Raw genomic sequence first — 20,500 nt, 5'->3', positions numbered from 1 at the left:
GCTAACATGGATTACATGGTATTAAATATTATGCTAACACCCTCCCTCAAACTCAAGATGGTATAGTGGATGCCAGCTTGAGTTTGCTTAGTAAATCTTGAAAACGAGCGGAAGATGAGTTTTGTGAAGATATCGGCCTTTTGATTAGCAGAGATAGGGATCAGAAGTGTGTGCCTTGAGTAACATGATGACGAACAAAATGACAATCGATCTCAATGTGTTTTTGTCGTTCATGAAAAACGTCATTGTGAGCAATCTGTATAGCACTTCTATTATCACAATGTAACACAGTAGCAGAAGACTGTGTGACATTCATATCAGATAACAACCATCGTAACCAAGTTTAGATGTAGCATCAGCAATGGCACGATACTCAGATTCAGTGCTAGAACGAGCAACAACCGTTTGCTTTTTGCTACGCCAAGAGATAAGAGAATCCCAAAAAAAAAAATAACCAGTAGTAGAACGACGATCTGTGGGATCACCAGCCCAGTCAGCATCAGAATACCCAGATAACACCAAAGAGGAGTGTGCAGAGAAATGTAAACCATGAAAGAGAGTGCCTTTAATATATCGAAGAATTCGAAGTACTGCAGAAAAATGTGATGAACGAGGGGCAGACATGAATTGACTAACCAAATGAACAGCATATGAGAGATCAGGTCGAGTCACAGTGAGATAAACAAGACTACCAACAAGTTGCCGATATAAAGTAGGATCATCGAGAGGAGTGCCATCGAGAGGAGTAAGCTTGCAATTGAGTTCCAAAGGAGTTGATACAGTCTTACTGTCAGTAATGCCAGCTCGAGAAAGTACATCAGATGCATATTTTGCTTGAGAAAGATAGTAGCCGTCAGAGTTATGAGAAACCTCTAGACCTAGAAAATAGCTGAGAGAGCCAAGGTCCTTCATTTCGAAATGGCGACTGAGATATCGTTGTAATTTTGAGATACCAGAGGCATCATCACCTGTTATTATCATATCATCAACATAAAGCAGGAGAAGAACAATACCATGGTCAGTCGACGAATGAACAATGCAGAATCATAAGGACTAGAGGCAAAACCAAGTTGAGCAAGAGTGGAACTAAATTTGGAACCAGGCCCTAGGAGCTTGTTTTAAACCATACAAGGCTCGTCGGAGCTTACAGACTTTAGAATGAGAATCATAACCAGGGGGAGGATGCATATAAACTCTTCGGATAAATCACCATGAAGGAAAGCATTTTTGACATCCATCTGGAAAAGTTTCCAGTGACGAACCGCAGCTATAGCTAAGAGTACAACAGATGTTAATCGAGCCACTGGAGCAAAGGTTTCTTCGTAGTCTATACCATATTCTTGAGTATATCCTTTGGCTACTAAACGAGCTTTATAACGCTCAATAGACCCATCAGAACGAGTCTTAATTTTTAAATCCATTTAGCCAATAGGTGTCTTATCAGGAGGAAGATCAACTAAGTCCCAAGTATGAGTGTTCTCTAAAGCTTGGAGTTCCTCAGTCATAGCTTGCTGCCAATGAGGGTTAGTACTTGCCTCACGATAAGAGCGAGGCTCATGAAGAGTGGCAATAGTAGAATAACAATGAAAATCTTTAAGGTGATGTGGAATTTCTCTTACCCGGGTAGAACGACGAAGATTGGTGTCAAGGGCAGGCGTAGGTGCAGGTTCAGGATCAGCAGTTGAAGCAGATTCGATAGGAATAGGTGGGGAGGGTCGAATGTTGAGTGTATCAGAGTCACTTATATCAGAACTTGGAAACAATTCAATTGAGGGATCAGTGAAAAACATAGAATCAGTATTAACAGATTTATGAAATTTAGAAAGGGTTGAAAACGGTATTTTCCCAGAAGGTAACATGACGAGAGATACGCAATTTATTTGAAATAGGATCCCAACAACGATACCTTTGTGTTCTATCCCATACCCAAGAAAACAACACAACCGTGCACGTGGTTCCAATTTTGTACGTTCATGGGGTTGTAAAAGACAAAACAGGCACATCCAAAAGGTTTAGGACTAAATAGTCAGGAGGTTTACCAAACAATTTTTCAAAGGGTGATAAATTTTGGAGAGCTGATGAAGGAACTCTATTTATACTGTAGACAGTAGTAAGAGCCGCTTCTCCCCAAAATTTTTCTGGACATGAGGCAGAAAGAAGAAGAGCACGGACAGAATCAAGAATCTGGCGGTGTTTTCATTCAGCGCGTCCATTTTGTTGGGAAGTATAAGGACATAAGCGTTGAACGATAATGCCTTGTTGACTAAGGAATTGTAGTAAGGTAAAATCCCGATATTCCATAGCATTATCCTACGACCCTTCCTAGAATCCTGTCCTCGTTTCTAGATCTTGTAGCTTCGGCAGGGGGTGACAAACATGGCAGCTAGGCTAGTTGGAAGGATATAACCTATTTGAGTAGATGCCTCAATATCACCTATGGTGAGAGTAGAGAGAACATTCCAGGTGGGCAGCAGCAGTGACTGATTTAAAACAGGGGTTGAAAAATTCTTGGATTTAGAGACTCCCCATTCTTTGTTCGTGGAGGAGGGAAGTTTGCCAATTTTTAAGAATATGACCCAGAGCATGACAATATCTACATCAACAGTTGGACAACTAGCAAAGACATGACCCATGTTATTACAATTCTTACAGATGTGGCTGCCAGAGATTTCTGAAAGGATGGACAAGTAGTAGCAAGAGTGATTTCAGAATTCAAGTTTTGTCAAGATTAAGTGAGTTTTCCTCAAAAACTGATTTTCTTGTATAGCCATATCCAATGTAGGAAGAGGATGTCGGTGTAGTAGAGAGGCTCTGACAGCTTCATGTTCAGGTCGAAGAGCCATGAGAACTTGAATAAGATGAAGATGATCTTCACTGATTTTTTGCTTGAGATATTTGATTCCAAATTAGTTGAACTCGAGCAAGAAAATCATTCACAGATTGGCCAGATTCTTGTTTAAGATTATGAAGAGTAGTCCACAATTGAAAATAATGAGTAAGTCCAGTAGTTTGATATCGAGTGGCTAAGAAATCCCAAATTTCTTTTGTAGTGTCATAACTAGCAAATTGGATGTGAATAGATGGAATAGAACTATTAGAAACCAAGTAATAATCTGATGATTTTTACTATCCCAATCTTCAAGACGATCAGCAAATTTGGCTTCAGTTTCATCTTGCTGTTTGGTTGGCTTTATGATATCTCCAGTAACAATACGCCAAAGCTTACGACCGATCAAAAAGCTTTTCATTCCTTGGACCCATAAATTATAGTTTGAGCCAATCAAAATGGTTACAATGGGTTTTGCAATCTCAGATGTCTCCATTTGGGAGTGGAGGCCCAATAGAAAAGGAATCACAAACGTTGAAATAGGAAGAGAAAAAAAATATTAAAGAAGGAGCTTCATAGGTGACGTGAGTTTCAGGTTTGACTGAGAAATGCAAAAAGTGCAGAAGCAGAAAGTGCAGGGAATGCAGAAAATACAGAAGCAGAAAGTGCAGAGAATGCAGAAAATACAGAGAATGCAAAAAGTGCAGAAGCTGAAATCAACCCTTCTTTGGCTCTGATACCATGTTATCAATGAAGAAATTTATGTTTTTGTGTTCTTTAATTGTACAATGAAAACACATACTTATACATGAAAAACTATAAAGAGAAAAATAGAATCAAGGCTAAAATTAAGCCTAGAATCAAGGCTAGAATCAAGGCTAGAATCAAGCCAATAATCAAGCCTACAATCAAGGCTAGAATCAAGGCTAAGAGTAAGCCTAGAATCAAGCCTAAGATTATGCTAACATGTGATTACATGGTATTAAATATTTTGCTAACATCACCAAATTAAGATATGTTATTCTCCTCAAGAAGACTTTAAGTTGATGTAAATATTGTTATAAGCTTCTAAGATTTTCAAGGTAAAAATCCTTTCTTTATGCTACTACCTTTTTCTCTCTCATCTTTGCTATCTTTTTCTTTTTAATATAAGGCTATAATCATGCTTAGCATGTCACATTCGTCATGTTTTTGTAAAAACACTTCATGTTCATGTTTAGTTTCTGTAAATTCCCTTTTTTCTTTGATATAAGAGGAGAATCCTCCAAATCCAAAGGGAAGGAGGTTGTTGGGAGCTAAGCTTTTTAAGGTTTGTGTATTTTTTCCTCATTTTAGATATTTTTAGGTTGTTAAATGTTGATTTGTATTAAATATGCTTTAAGTACTAGTTTTTATGCAATATATGCTTAGATCCATGCTTAAACTTGCTTATTTTTGCATTTTGAGAAGTTGAGTGATCTTTATGCTTTTTATCTCCATTTGGTTGAACTTATAGCTGCTCTCCATGGAAAATATATTTGCATGAAAATTTAATTTTTAGGCCTTAAATCTTGATTATGTGAGTTAATGTTATTATGGTTTGAACTTGGTGAAGATTGGTGATGTTTCAGTGTGTTTTCTATGAGGTCAGAATTTTCTAGCTGATGTTCCCCTTTTATTTTGTGTGGATTTTGAGTTATTAAGTATAAATCTTATTTTACATGAGTTGATTATGCTATATATCAAGTTTGGTGAGATTTTGAGCATGTACTTGGTGATTTAGTGTGATTTTTGTATTAATATTTGTATTTAGATGATTAAAGATGATTATCATGGCTTTTGTTGAATTAAAATATTGATTTTGTGCCAACTTCGTCATGGCCAACCATATGAGGAGCAAAATGAAATTTTACAAGACTTTATGGACTATTTGGAACATTTCCAAGGACTTATCGATAGTTTACCTATGTTTAAAGGATCATTGGACTATTTGACTAATTAAAGGACATTGGGTTATGAGAACATATTTAAAATAGGCACATATGTTTAAATATTATTGCAAATTGTATACCGCTTCATTTAAATGTGCTTGAATTGAAAATTTTGTGGTCTTATTCAATAGAAATTGTATGCGTCAAAGCTTATAATGCCTATATGTGCTGATTTTTAATTAACTTCGAAATTTGATCAATATACAACCCATCCTCTTAACTTGGATTACATTTAATTGCCATCTAAACCTTTGTCTATCACTATCTTAATACTCTCTTACTGCAAAACTTAACAAATGACAAGGAGAAGGGCAATATAGACATTATATTTTGATATGGTTTTAAAAGCTACTAAATAAAATAAAATTCTCTATATAAATAGAACACCCACTTTAAAAAGTTTCTCTATATAACTAGAATGGAAAAGGTATTTTTTATGAATCTAATATGATTATATGCAATTATTTGTGAAATTGAGAAATTATAAGTATATGATTATTTGATTAATATGTGAATTATGAAAATGAGGCTATAATGGAATTGATATAGAAAATATGATTTTATGAATAAATTTTATGAAAGGGAATAGTTTTTACACTGTAATAGAATATTCTTATGTATTTATAAGACCGAAAATTCTATGTTATAAACACTGATATGGATGAATTATGACATAAATTAGTAGTAGTAAAAAGGTATGAATGTTATAGAAAAACAGTATTGTCTATGTTATTATGATATGCGATGTCAATTATTCAGGAGCTAACGAACTGCCATTATTCAGGGGCAAACAAACCTCAGCTTATGATATTGGCCATTTCATTCCGACCGACGGGTCATATGATGTTATTGTAAGCTTTCGAGCCGTATGTTATTGATAATATATAATAATAAAATAAATCAAAAAAATAGTATATAAATATATATTGAGGGATATTAAACTCCTAAATAAACTATAACTAAAAGATAATGTAAGATTCTCACAATCCTTATCCTAGTAGAATTTATCTTGACTCCAATATATATATCCCAAATTTACTCTAAGCAGGGACGAATTCACAATTTACTCAATCCTATTTCCAATGGTTAACAGTTTTTATGTTTTCTCTGTCTGCAATTTGGTTCTTCTAAGTGAGCTAGTAGCCTAACTAAAAACTGCGTTTTTATGAAACAAATTAAGAACGAATTATACTACTTGTATGGAATTGTGCTTTTGCTTATTGATGCATGATTTTTGAATTTAATATTATATGCTAAATTATGGATATTTTATTATGTGACTGAATTAGCCTTATTTTGTTGAGTATTATGACACCATGATTAAATTGGTATTTATGCCTACATGAATACTGAATTGAATAGTATATGATAATTAATTAAAAAAATATTATTAAAAATTGAATAAATAATTGATTAGACCTCTAATTATGGAATTATCTAGTCTGTTATGGTGGTATGACTATATGTAAAGGATTATGCTTACATTTAGTGAAGCATGAGTTAAGTGATTGGGTATTAAGTGATGATAATGAATATTATAATTGGTGACTTTTAAGTGATATTAACTATTGATTGTGATTATTTTAGCTAGTAAATAATTTATGATATTAAATGATGATTATGAAAGATTTGACATATGGATTAAATTATGATATAAATGTTGACTATGTGTAATTATCTTGTCAATAAATTATGTTATGAAGGGCTGAATGTTATGCCCTAGAATTTATTTATTCTATGAACATGTGAATCTATGATCATTGTATATACTTATGTGTAATTTTCTATGAAGTGGGGAAATAAACACCGCTGAACTTTATGCTTAGCGTGTTGATTTTATCACGTGTAGATGGTAGATAGTAGTTGTAGAAGAGTAGTAAGATGGATGCTTCAGAGCAATTGATAGATTAAAAGTGTTATAATTATTGATTTATCATGACATTAGCGGCATGTAACTAATTATTAAAGAGTTTATATGGTTTTCTTTCAAAAAAAAAAAAAAAAGTTTATATGGTTTATTGTATTTAAATTATAGTATATGATTTTAAAGATATATGCATAAGATAGTATACTGATAATTATAAACCTTGCATTGACCATTGATGAGTTATTATGGGATCATTTATTAAAAATTCTTGAATATTACGTTTAAGGCATTTCATTATGAGAAAATGTTAGGGATAATGAATTATTGATTCCGTATGGATTATTAATGTTATAATTGATATTGAATTTTATGTTGAAGAAATTGATTTGGAAATTTAATTGGATTATGATTGGTTTATAGAAATATTACAAAGATTTTTCTAATATAAGGAATATTTATAATATAAAGGAAACTCTTGCAGTCCTTCTATAGCATTTTTTGAGAAATTTTCTAAGTCTTAGTTTAGAAACTCTAAATTTATGGATATTAAGATATAATATTATGAAAAGATTTTAGTCTAAGATTTATGTAGTAGCTCTATGCCTCTAACATAGAATTTGACACTTATTATCTAGTGTTATGGTATCGGATAATGAATGTTACATGCCCAACCCTAAAGCTAAATCATTAAAAAAAACTCCGAACTTTGAGGGTAGTTTTAATTGTGCCCTAAATTCAACTTTTTTCTCCTAGTATCTTGAACTTTGACTTTAGATATAAAAGTACTCTAATTTCAAATTGTATACAATTTAATGAATAAAATATTATTTTTTGTTGGACCTATACTCTCTCTTATGGTCAGATTAACTAAAAACTCACCATTTAACACGGTCTCACTAATATTAGTTAAGAATTTAAATTCATAAAAAGCCAAGTAAAATAATAAATTTTAGTTAGTTATAAACACAGAATATTTGTTTAAGTTCTTGTTTTATCATTTTTAAGCATGGAATTTTGTTTATACTTAAGTTAGATCTCTTATAAAAATAGGTTTTATTCATTACAGCAACATTTTATTTTTAGGAAATCATTACTTGTCAAGGTTATATAAATAAATAAAAGTATTTTATTTTTAAGATGAATAAATTATTTTTATTTTAATATTTATTTATTTATAAGCAGTAGCGATGAGAAATGAGTCTAATCTGAGGGAAAAAGTTAAATTGGGTCCCATGAGAATAATATTTTATTCATTAAAATTGATACAATTTAAAATTAGAATGCTATTATAACTAAAAATAAAGTTGAGAGTACTAGGTGAAGAAAGTTGGATTTATGGACTGCTTGCAAAGATTGTGATTTTTTTAAATGATTTAGTCTAACTCTAAATACAGGCTCAATTTATTTCCAACAAATAATTTATCTTTAGAAGAAATATTTTCCTTAAAAATATTATTGGAATAATTTATTTTCTATTATTTGATTGTAATATTAAAAATTAGTAAAAAATATTTATAATTAAAATATATTATTTTATAAAAATATTATTAATTATAAAACTTCATATTTTAGAAATTTATTGTTAAATATAACACAAAACACATTCAAATGATAAATGCTGATAGTCACTTATGATCAGTAGCGACGGTCAGTAACTGATGTTTGATAATAATGACTCTGGTGATTATTAAATTAATAAATGTGTATTTATAATCTTTTTGTTTTATTGTAATTATGTTTAGAAAATGTTTCCCCTCCTTTAAAAATAAAGGTCATTTACCTTTGAACTGATTTAATTTTTTTTTTAAAGAAATATTTTTGGTTGACTAATTTTTCCGAATGCTCCAAATATTAAAAAATAAAAAAAAAATATTTGGAAGCAGATTATATTCCGAAAACAAGCAAAGCCTGTCTTATAATTTCCAAGTTAAAGTAAATATAAATAAAGAAGATGTGAAAAAAAAAAAATACGTACCCAGCAACTTGGCCATCTAAAAACCAAGGCCGCCAGTATGCAGTGATAGTTAAATTCAGCAAATGAATCCACTTTTGTGTGCCAATATGAGGTATTAACAAGTCATGATCTCCACTGCACCAAATTTAAAATGGGATTAATGAGACTATTATCAATATGCTCTAAATATACTACAATGTTCTATTAATTTTGACTTTTTTCTATTCTGTTTACGTAACGCTTTTAGAAAATTAAGGTGGTATTAATAATTATTGTATTCCAATTTTACATGACACTTTTGATCCGTTGTTTTAACCTCTGGATATATGCTCTGTTATAATTTGTTATGTTGGAGCACTCAAATCAGTTTTTTTAAGTTGTGTCTGAAAAGAGAGAAACTCTTCCACATGCGCTGACCTTATGAAATTATGGGCAACTTGAAATTTTAGGTAAACCAATGGAGTAAATTGGCTATAAAGTTAAAATTTGGGCAAATTGAATAGACGAGCCAAATTCAGGGTGCAAACAAGTTATTTTCTTTTAGTCAATTATCTTTGTTTTTGTAAAATTGAGGTGATTTAATCATTTTTTTAATTTTTGTGAAAAGTCAAGAAGTGTTAAGATCACTGAAACGAACATATAATTAAAATTAGAGACTAAAATCCTATCAGGAGATATTACTTACCTGTATATAAGGGCTCGAAGGTTTTGCTTGCTGAGATTTCTATGATAATCAACTGTGCTTAACACATTCTCTGTATATGCGAAGCCCGAACCATTGCCCATCTTCCAAACACCAATCGTGTTCTGTTTACCGTTATATGCTAAAATCAAATATGGAATTTGTTCTACTTACAAACACTAAATATGTCAAACAGATGCAATTGTTATGTTCAATCTTAACTTCTAACCATGTGGATATTCTAACAAGAATCCAATTTGAGCTAATATGATCCAATATAATCACAATTCAATCATTAAACCTATCCATATTTAGTCTAATTGTTTTTAAAAAAATTTATTTCCAACCTATGTTGCATGGAAGCGAAAAGTTGGAAACGCGGGACGGACACGGAAAAATGGAATTTTCAAAAATATAGGAAACAGAAACGTGTAGGAAACACGTAAATGTGAAAAATATAGAGTTATATTTATAAATATAAAAATATAAATTATTATAAACCATTAAATATATTCAACGACAAATTAAGTGCTGTCAATATTTAATCGTATCCAAAAGAATTACAAGTTTCATACTCATAAAAATACATGTTTTTATGAATTTGTATTAATTTATATATGCATTTATTTTAATTAGAGAAATGAGTTTTTGATAGTTTTCAATTTACGGTAACATATGTAAAGAGAGAAAACATGTTTCCAAATTAATCAATTTACGAAAACGGCCCCGATATGTTCCCGATGAGTTTTCAAATGTTTCCATGCAGGAAATATTTTCGAAATGTGGAAACTCAACTAAAGAAAGTTTTCATGTAACATAACATTGTGAAAATAATAACAACAATATAGATATAATTTTCAATATATACCTCTCGAACTTGAAGGGCATCTCGAACACTTTTGTTATTAGCCCAAATATCAGCAAGCACCAAGTTATATTCCTACAAGGAAAAAACAATGCGAAAAAAAAAAAAAAAAAGAAGTTCTTATTACTTGTGTGATATATGCAAGGGCATGTAAAAGCTTAATTGCTTGCCTCTCTTGATGAAATATATCTCAAATGTTTTGCATTTTTCAATTTTGTGGTAACTTAAATTAAGATAGAAAGTATTAATTAAAATGAACTTGATATATTAATTACATTGTTAATTTATTTTTAGAAAGATTGTGATTAATTAGACTATTAAATTTAATTAGTGATAGTCTAACTATTGATATTAATTAAAATTTTAAATTTAAAGCATAATGAAAAATATAGTGATTAAAAAATTTTAAGATAAATTTAGCGATTAGACCATGATTAAGTGCATGTACAACTTGACAATAGATTTAGATTCTGAGGATATTACTTAGGATAATTCTTAAAACACATAGGTAAAAGAAAATTTTCCTAAGATATTACTGGAAAGAAAAAGGAAAATAAAGATTTACCCGACACCAATATGCACTATTAAGTGGCGCAATGGAAATATTTTCTTTGTACTCATGAAGTGATCGTCTTCCTTGGGTTGGATTCGTCTCACTCCTTACTTCGCAAAAAGGCTCCAAAATTTGAACAGCATTTATTTGAAGAATCAACTTAAAAAAATAAATAAATGTCAAAAAGGATATTTTAATAATATTATATGTAAATATATAAATAACATTAATGTTAAATTTGGGAAATAGGATAGAATGTATTTATCTAACCTCATTGATGGTATTCATATCTGAAATACATGCTGTATTGCTCATGTTTATATTTACGTAATTCCCCCTGCAATCTTCTTTAGTAGCCTGGTAAAAGACCAATACATTCCAATATTTTAAAATGAATAATAATAATAATAATAATAATAATAAGTAATTAGCTAAGGATTCAAAGAGCTATTTCAGTAAAATTGTGTTGAAAAAAAGTGTTCCTTTGTGGCAAAGAATCATATTCTTGATATGGGTTCTTGGTGTTTTTTTCTTTCGATATTTTTTTAAATTGATAATTGCTATTTTCCGGTGCTCTTTTTTGGAAATTTTTGTTAATGGCTTAGGTGAAATAGAAACGGATATGATTTACAATTATTTTTTTAAAAAAATCATTATGATATTATAAGGATGTTAAAATGAGTCTTGACGTGCGAATTCGCACAATTTCTGAAGCACACAATTTCTGAAGTATGTAAAATTGAAGAATTAGAGTTGAGTCTTAGCAGGTTAGTACCATGTACACGTTAATTTTTATCACATAATTAAAATGAGTTGTCTAACAACTTGATTTGTGAATACGTTATAACCTATTAAATCAAATATATTATGTTGAGTCATGTTAATCCAACCTATTTATGATACAATTTGAAAGAATTCAAATAGTGTTTAATTGAAACGTTTGTAGAATTTGATAAGGATGGACAATGGGATTAATTTAAAAACTATTTTATTAAGAGGGACTAAATTATAATATTAGAAAATTGAATACCACTACTTTAACCAGGGACGAACCGAGAGGTTTTAGGGGTTGTGGCCCTCAAATTAAAAGTTTTTTACAATTTTTAGAGTGAAAATTTTTGAAAAAAGAAATATTTTAGTTTTACTCCCTATAATTAGTAAAATTATTTTTTAGCCCCTAACTATTTGGACAGGGTCCGCTACTGATTCTAACACACTTTGATCTTCCCTCTCACTTAAACCAAAAATGTTATGTACATACAACACTCTTTTACACTCTCACCACACCAACCTTTGTCTCTTACACATGCAATACTCAATTCACTCTCTGTTATGCATGCACCATTTAGTTGATATAATGCACCACTCACTTCATAGTTAAGTATTGGATTACCATCATACTTTTAAAATCAATCACAAGGACCTAGAGATATCCATTGGTCCAAATTGACGACAAGGTTCAATCAATAATATCCTAAAATTTTCCTAATGGAAATTATAGTTGAAACTGTGGGATTTATAAATATTGAACAAGAAACTAGTTATAAATTGGATAAGTATTTTGAAGTCAATAAGATAAACAGGTTGGGGTGTACATACATAAATTGGTGTATATGGTTGGCAAAAAATTGAGCTGACTTTTTATTTTCTCGACTTGGATTTCATTTTAAAATCAATGGAGATTATTTCCAACGTCTCTATAGTATTACAAAGGCTATGAAAAGGGATCAAAAGTATGGGAAGGAGGTAAGAAATCAAGCAAGGATAAGATCAAGCAATAAGAACTAAAAGCATGTAGGTTTGTAATTTAAACGCTATAGCTATCTTTTCATATGTCTTCTATTATAAAAAAGCACAACAACTATATAGAAGAACACAAGTGATCAATCCCTCAAATATCTTCTCATCATTTTACATGGTATAAGCATTGATATTCATCACATTTTTTATTTGACTTCTTTTATCATATCTTGCTCATTATGGTAATCATTCCTTCTTTTTCAAGCCCCTCAACCCTTGTTTCTACCAATCATATATTTCTTGTGAAATTAAACACTAAAAACCATTTAGCATAGCAGGCACAATTTATTCATCTTCTTAACTACCATAACCTTCATGATTTTATTAATGACACTTCTGCTCCTAATCCAACTATACCTTCTACTATAGATTCCACTCAAATTGTTCTCGATGTTGCTTATGAGCAATGGTTTTGTAAAGACCAATGCTTCTCACTTGGCTTCTTTGTTCTCATACTGAAGAAATATTTTCTTACGTTATAAGACTTACTTCTTCCTTTTGCTATCTGGGAAACTTGAGCAAATGCTTTTGGATCTGTTTGTCAAAACAGACAACTTCAACTTCAAATTGAGCTTCAAGAGTTGAAGAAAACTTTCTTCTCTGTTTCACAATATATTCAAAAGGTCAAGCCTTTTTCTAATGAGCTAAATGTTGATGGCAAACCCATTTCTCCTGTTGAGTTTAATGCACTTATCTATCGTAATATTGGGGCTGAATTTCATGGTATTATTGCTGCTTTAAATAAGAAACATGGACTATTTCTTTCAATGAGTTACATCTTGTAGCTCATGAAATTCTTATTAAGGATACCTTAGAACAATTTGCAAATATAATTCAAAGGGCTCCTTCACCTCTCTTACCAACACCAAATCAATTTTCTCCTTATCAGAATCATCATAATTTTTTTAAAAATACTAATTTACAATCAAGGCCAAATAATTACTCCAACAATTAAAACTATGGACCATGTCAGATTTGTGGATGCTGAAACCATAGTGCTATTACTTTTCGTAGACACTATGCCCCATGAAATTCAGGTTTCAACTAGACCTCATCTTCATGCAATTTTGGCTCCTCTCAACCTTTAGCTTTTCAATATTTGAATAATTTTGCTCCTCTAATGGCAAATTATTCGAATATAAATCAATTATCCCCATCGATGTAGCCTATTCAATGTTTCCTGATACAACAACCAATTTTCATGTCACTCCTAATCCTCAAAGTCTGAATGCAATCAATGAATACTTTGTTCTGATCAATTACATATTGGTGATGGTCTTGGGCTTCCAATTTCTCATACTGGTATGGCTACACTCCATTCTCCATTTAAATTTCTTCATTGAAAACTATTTTATGTGTTCCATAAATAGTTAAGAATTTTCCTTCTGTTAAAAATTTACCTCTGACAACCCTTGTTATTTTGAATGTTGGTCGACTCATTTTCTATCAAGGATTAACAAACCCATAAGGTTCCAATGATAAGTATTTTGTATTGTTTGTTAATGATTTTTCTCGTTTTACATAGGTTTACTTTATGAAAACTAAAAGTGATATTTATTCCCATTTTATGCAATTTGAAAAAAATGATTGATAGCCAATTTCAATTTCAAGTGACAAATTTTACATAGGTTTACTTTTCATTTGGACTGTGGTGGTGAGTACCAAAATATAAATAAATATTTTCAATCTACTAGTATTCAGCATCGAATTTCATGTCTGTATACACATGAACAAAATGGAATTTCTGAATGTAAAACTTGCCACTTGCTAGACACTTGTCCCACTTTATTGACACATGCTCATTTGCCCTTAAAATATTGGAATTTTGCTATACAACACAATGCAATGTCAATAAATATCTTTCCTGCTCATGCGTTTTCCAAAAAAAAAAAAAAATCCTTCATGCTCATGCTCTTTAATAAAAAGCTCCTTATCATGTTTTATTTCAAAAAGTTCCATATTATCTTATTGTTAAAATTTTTAGTTGTTTAATATTTCCTCTTCTTAGATTGTAACATCAACATAAGTTTTGTTTTCGTATAACTCCATGTGTTTATTTGGCTCAAAGTCCTACTCATTATGCGTATAAGTGTTTGGACAAAACTACTGGTCGAATTTACTTAGCTAGGCATATTAGGTTTCATCCACATGAAATTTCCACCACATATCAACTGCCAGTTTATCAACAATGGAACTTGATTAATGCTTGGCTTAGTGCTTTAGCTATTTTTCAGTGTCACTTGGACTCTATAATAAATCCTAGCCAATCAACAAACACGCTAGCTATCTATATTTGACTATGCTCCAATGTCACATGTGATGTCTTCTACTCATTCACCACTCTCTCTCTCTTCTCCACATAATCCAATCGCACATCTCCACCAGAAAATTCAATTCAAATTTTATCTTCTCATATCCTATCTCGTCAGTCTATAACTCCTTCCTCTTTACCTTCTCCTTTCAATACAAATCACGGTCTACAATTGACAGTAGTCTTTAATGAATATCCTCTTCAAAGCATTAAACCACCCAAACTGTTGTCTCGAACTTATCCCGTGCAATTAAGATCGACTATCATGAGCAAAAGACAGGTTAATAGTACTATAAATAAACCTAATTATCTATTTATGGAACCTAAAATTACTTTTCAGGCAAACAAATATGCAGAATGGCATGAAGCAATCCAAAAAGAATTGGACGCTCTTTATCAAAATCATACATGGATATTAGTTCCTTGCACACTAGAGAAGAATATTATTTGGAATAAATGGATATTTCGCATTAAAAGAAATATCGATGGAACTGTTGAACGCTATAAGGCGCGACTTGTTGCTAAAGGATATTTTTAGCAGTCTAGTGTTTTACTACCAAGAAACATTCTCACTAGTGGCAAAATTCACAATTGTAATAACAATTCTCTTTCTTGCTACAATTCATGGTTGGCCTATTGGTCAATTTGACATATCTAACGCTTTTCTTCATGGTAATCTGGACCTGAAATATTTATGGAGCAACCATATGGTTGTGTTAATTCTATTCATCCTGATTATATTTATAAGCTTCATCATTCTCTCTATGGTCTTAAATAGGCACCTCGTGCATGGTTTCATACACTATCTCAATTTGTGGAACAACTTGGTTTTTGATCATCTAAAGCAAACACTTCTCTTTTCGTTTTATGCGAGGGCATTGTCAAGATTTATGTTCTTATTTATGTAGATGACATTGTTGTTACCTTTTCTGATTCCATCCAATTACAATGGTTCTTGAGTTGTACTAAATTAGTGTTTTCTATTCATGACTTAGGTCAATTGCATTATTTTCTTGGTCTTTATTAATCCAAAGTAAATATATCGCTTAGTTGCTAGAAGATAATCACATGGTAGGTTCAAAAGCATGTTCTACTCCTATGGTTATTACTCCAAATTTGAATAAATAGATGGGTCAGCGTCTTGTTAATGTTGAACAATATCAACGTGTCATAGGAGCTTTACAATATGTGATACTTACTCAACCGAATATTGCGTTTAGTATTAAATAAGTTGGCTCAATTCATGCATGTGCAACAAATATCCATTGGAAGGCTATTAAATGCCTATTGCGTTATTTACGTGGTACTACTAATAAAGGTTTGCTTATTTCAAAAATTTCTTCTTCAGTGTTTTTTTTTACTAGGATCCTGAGATAATTAAGTTAAATTCAATCTATGTTTATCTAATTTGGTTATCATGCTTAATGCTTTCGTTTTTTTTTTTTTTTTTTTTTTTTTTTTGTTACCAATTGAAACTATATATGTTGTTCATCCACATCAAAAGAGAATGTCTTCGATTGGGGTAAAGATAATAAATAAATAGGAATAATAATTAGAAAGGGATTAAAGACTTAACCTACGGAATTTATTCCCAGAATAACCAGAGTTTAATAAATTGTGTTTAAATTTTTTTTTTTTTTTTTTTTGAACAAGTATATATATATATTTGATATGACGTGAAGATTATCAATGATTTAAAGGTTATTCTCCTTGCATTAGGTAATTAAATTGATTATGAAGCAAACAAAATATTATTGAATCAGTTATTGTTTCTCTTTAAAAATCCATTGCTGGTTTTTGTTTTCATATTCTTCTTTTAGATTAATTTAGTCATCTTTTTAGTTCATTATAATTTGTAATCTTTATTTCCAATCCTCTAAATAATAACATAATAATAATAATAATAATAATAATAATAATAATAATAATAGTATATGTGATTGAGTAACCTTATAGAGTTCATCTGATATGAGTGTCAATCTGTGAGCAAATGGCACTTTTGAATTATCATCAATGAATGAATCTGTCTTTGGATTTCCAAGCACATATCCCTGTTTAAACCAAATTAATAAATTATTCTTGCAATTGAAGTACAATAACGGTTAAGTTATTTGATGATAAGATAATTTACTTTAAGATTCATTATCGGAGATATCCCAGCTTCATTACCTAATTAAAAAAAGAAAAAAAAAAATTAGAAATTAATGAAAGTAGCTCTTATGAAACTAAATTTTAAATATAACCAAATATTTTTTTTAAATACCATCTCATCAACTATAATGTAATGTAATTAAACGTATTTTTAGTATAATATTATATTAAAAGTATTTTGATTGCATTACATTGCCTTTTATTACAGTTTATTAAATATAACTTTAGTGTAAATATTTGCATATGATTATATTAAGGTAGTATTTGGCAACAGCTTTTTACTAATCAAAATGTTAAATACTATTTTTTATAATGTTCAGTAACATAGTGTTTGAACTAACTTTTAGAAATTAAAGTAGCGTTTTATGAAAAGTTAACTCGTATAACCTTTAACTTTTAACTTTTTATTAAAAGTTACTCAATCAAATAACTAACAACTAAATGCTATTAAAACAGTTAACTGCTATCAAAATAGTTAATTTTGCGGACCAAATCCTAAATTAAAAATTATATTTAGTTATAAAAATAAAATTGTTAGTTACCATCAAGTATATGTTGAACTATGATTGGAAGTGGAATGCCTGAGTAGGAATCTCCACCAATGAATAGTTGATTTGTCAAATACTGAGGATGCTCAAATAACCACTGCGCAACAATCATCAATCTAATTAATTATCCCAATAATTGGATTAAAGATTAAACCAAAATGCCCAAGCCCAATAATTTCTTTTTGGGCTGGCCTAAATGAGTTTTGGACCTATAAAACCTCTAACTAAAATGCCTTTAATTATTATTATTTGAAAAATAAAATTGTATTATATAAACATTATGCAAAAGCATTTAATTATCAAATACCTTTCTTAAAAACTCATAGGTCTGAGCTGCGGACTTAATGTCATCAACATAGTAATTTTCCTGGGTAGTTGAGTAGGAGAATCCAGTCCCAACTGGTGCATCTACATATATTATGTTTATCCTCTAAACAAATAATTATTGAAATTTAATTAAGTTAATTATATTTAATTAAAAATATTAAATTAGAGAATGACCAAAAAAGCTGTATGTACCTGTGTCCATGCAAAGGGATTCAAGAGTAAAGATGGCAAGCTTCCATTATAATTTAAATAGTCAAAAGCTAGTGGACCTGCGAAAAGGACATAGAAGGTACATAATATTAATAAAAATTTTAAGAAAAAAAATATAATATAGTTTATGGATTTGCAAAATACAATCTGTCCGTCCAAGTCTTTTTAAAAATATACCAATTTATCTCTATATTTTGCTTTTATTATACTACTAGGTCATTTTATTCAACTTTTGTATCTTTTTTATTAAGTCAACAAGAAAATACAAGGTCAAATGAGAGATATTAAAATTTTATACTAGAAAATTACACTACGGAATACAACTAGTATATCCCTATATTAATAAAACAATATACCAAAAATACAAAAGGTGAGAAAAGATAAAATGAGTATTTCCAGTATTTCATGAGGCATTTAACGAAAAGATACAAAAATTTGACAAGAGGACCTTACAATCTAAAGGAAGTAAATTGTAAGGAAATTTTAATCTATTTCCTAAAACAAAATACCGACTAGTTTACATCTTAAATCATAAGAACCGTACCGTAATTTTCTCAAAATTTTATTTTTTTATACATACTGATAAAAAGTCTAATGTTTAAAAATCAAAATATTTTCTTTTTTTTAATTTAGTCCTAATGTTATGAAAATAGAAAAGATTGTGGCCAATTTCCTCTGAGGCAAAATGAATAAGTACATATTATATATTTAAATTTTTTGCTATGCTATTTAATCATTTGAATTTCTAATTCTTATTTTTGAAAAGAAAAATTATTAACATTGAAAAAGAAATAAGAACTATGACAAGCATAAATTTTAAATTCAAACATTTTCTCTCTGCCTTTTCACTGATGAAAATTTTTAAGAGATCAGAAATATAAATTAATAATTAATTAATTACCATTTTCATAGAAAAGGGCATAGAGAACAGAGCAACCAGGACCACCAGTAAGCCAAAGCATCAGAGGGTCTAAAGTAGGGCTCCCTTGAGACTCCACAAAATAGTAAAATAGCTGAGACTCATTGATTTTTCCTACTCCAATATACCTACATAAAATAGTATTGAAAGAAATTGGTTAAACACTTAGTTGTGTTTAATTTTATTTAAAGAGAATATAATTAGGGAAATCAAATCGAATTGAACCGGTTAAATCGAGAGATTTCTGAAATTTAAATTGAAATCAAAATAATTTGGTTACGTAAAACCAAATCAAATGTTTTAATTCAATTCAGTTTAGTTTTTTAGTTTTGGTATCATTTTGAAGTTTAATTCAGTTCCATTTCCAATTTTTAGGTTTTTAGTTTTACATTATGAAAACCAAACTAACTATAAAAGATTTTAATTTTCCTCTACTAAAACTAATTGAAGCTGAACCATAAATCTTAAAGATCAAATTAAATCAAAATGAATTGATTTTTCTTTATTGAATCAGTTTCTGCTTACATCTAAAAATAATTGTTTTATGTCCATGAAAATGTGTATAGCTCAATGTGTGTTTGTATATTTTAGTCCAAATTAGTTTAACAAATAAGCTGCCTTTTTATTAGAAAAAAAAAAAAAAAAAAAGACATTCAGACTCTGCTTATTTCCGTAAAATAACTTGTTAGAAAATATTTTCCACAATTTTCTGTTGTTTGGAACATTCAGGAGAATAAGTCAGCGGAAAATATTTTCTTAATCAAAGGAAAATTTAAGTCTTTTTTAAGAAAAATAACTTTCCATTTTCGAGAGAGTAAAACATTTTCTGAACATTGACAAACCTTATAAATTCATATCTTTTTAATTGTTTAATAATCGTAACCACTACCGCTAATCACCATTTACCACCGGCTACCGGTGGTTTTCATAATTTACATTTTTCTTTTGCATTTTTTCTCATGTTTAACAATAAAATATTTTTTATGATTTTATGAGATAAAAACTTTAATATTTTTAACTAATTTTCAATATTATAACTAACCAATGCAAAATAAGTCATTTGAAAAATATTTTTCAAGGAAAATATTTTCTGTGAAAAATTTTTTTCAGCAAGTTATTTTACAGAAACAAACACATCATCAATTTACAATTTTTAAAATTTGGATTGTTTTTCTCAAAAAAGACTTTGAAACTTTATTATTATTCTTTAGTGCTCCTTACTTTCTTCTTTTTTTTTTTTCAATTTTGTTGATTCTAAAATAATAAAAGAAAAAGAAAAAAATGATTGGAAAAAAAAGAAAGAAAAAGAAAGGAGCAATATAAGATATGTTGGAACTCACCCAGTTTCAAGATAAAAGGGAAGTTCAGCATCAAAGCCAGGCAGAGATGTCACAACTGTCTTTGAAGCAGCAATATAAGAAAAAGCCAATACAACAAATATTTGCAAACAAATTACTCTTAAAAATCCGTTTCTTGAATTTTTCAACATTTTCTGTTTTGCTCTTTCTGCTGCCAT

General features: G+C 29.8%; 1 protein-coding gene across 1 annotated transcript; it reads right to left on the bottom strand.

Moving 5' to 3' along the window:
• Nucleotides 1-3,418: 3,418 nt before the first annotated feature.
• LOC149491743 (serine carboxypeptidase-like 18) lies at nt 3,419-20,500 on the bottom strand. The gene is made up of 14 exons (XM_089717072.1): nt 20,472-20,500; nt 20,325-20,441; nt 18,967-19,112; nt 18,048-18,124; nt 17,836-17,958; nt 17,523-17,625; nt 16,961-16,998; nt 16,779-16,880; nt 10,989-11,075; nt 10,731-10,877; nt 10,169-10,240; nt 9,304-9,425; nt 8,640-8,753; nt 3,419-3,560 (listed from the first exon to the last, which is right to left on the bottom strand). Exons 1-14 carry the CDS (start codon nt 20,498-20,500, stop codon nt 3,419-3,421), a joined length of 1,419 nt encoding a protein of 472 aa, XP_089573198.1.

The sequence above is a fragment of the Jatropha curcas genome, unplaced genomic scaffold (assembly GCF_041381405.1).
Source record: "Jatropha curcas cultivar XTBG-Jc1 unplaced genomic scaffold, XTBG_Jcur_1.0 HiC_scaffold_695_pilon, whole genome shotgun sequence".
NCBI classification, from domain to species: domain Eukaryota; kingdom Viridiplantae; phylum Streptophyta; class Magnoliopsida; order Malpighiales; family Euphorbiaceae; genus Jatropha; species Jatropha curcas.
This window is presented reverse-complemented; position numbering and strand designations above follow the sequence as displayed.

Excerpts from the sequence above, each read along its gene's own strand:
- LOC149491743 (XM_089717072.1), bottom strand. The coding sequence starts at position 20,500 with ATGGCAGCAGAAAGAGCAAAACAGAAAAT. Across the intron at positions 17,959-18,047 it reads ATCCCTTTGCATGGACACAG|AGGATAAACATAATATATGT; the intron begins GTACATACAGCT and ends TTATTTGTTTAG. Across the intron at positions 16,999-17,522 it reads AGTTCAACATATACTTGATG|GTAATGAAGCTGGGATATCT; the intron begins GTAACTAACAAT and ends TTTTTTAATTAG.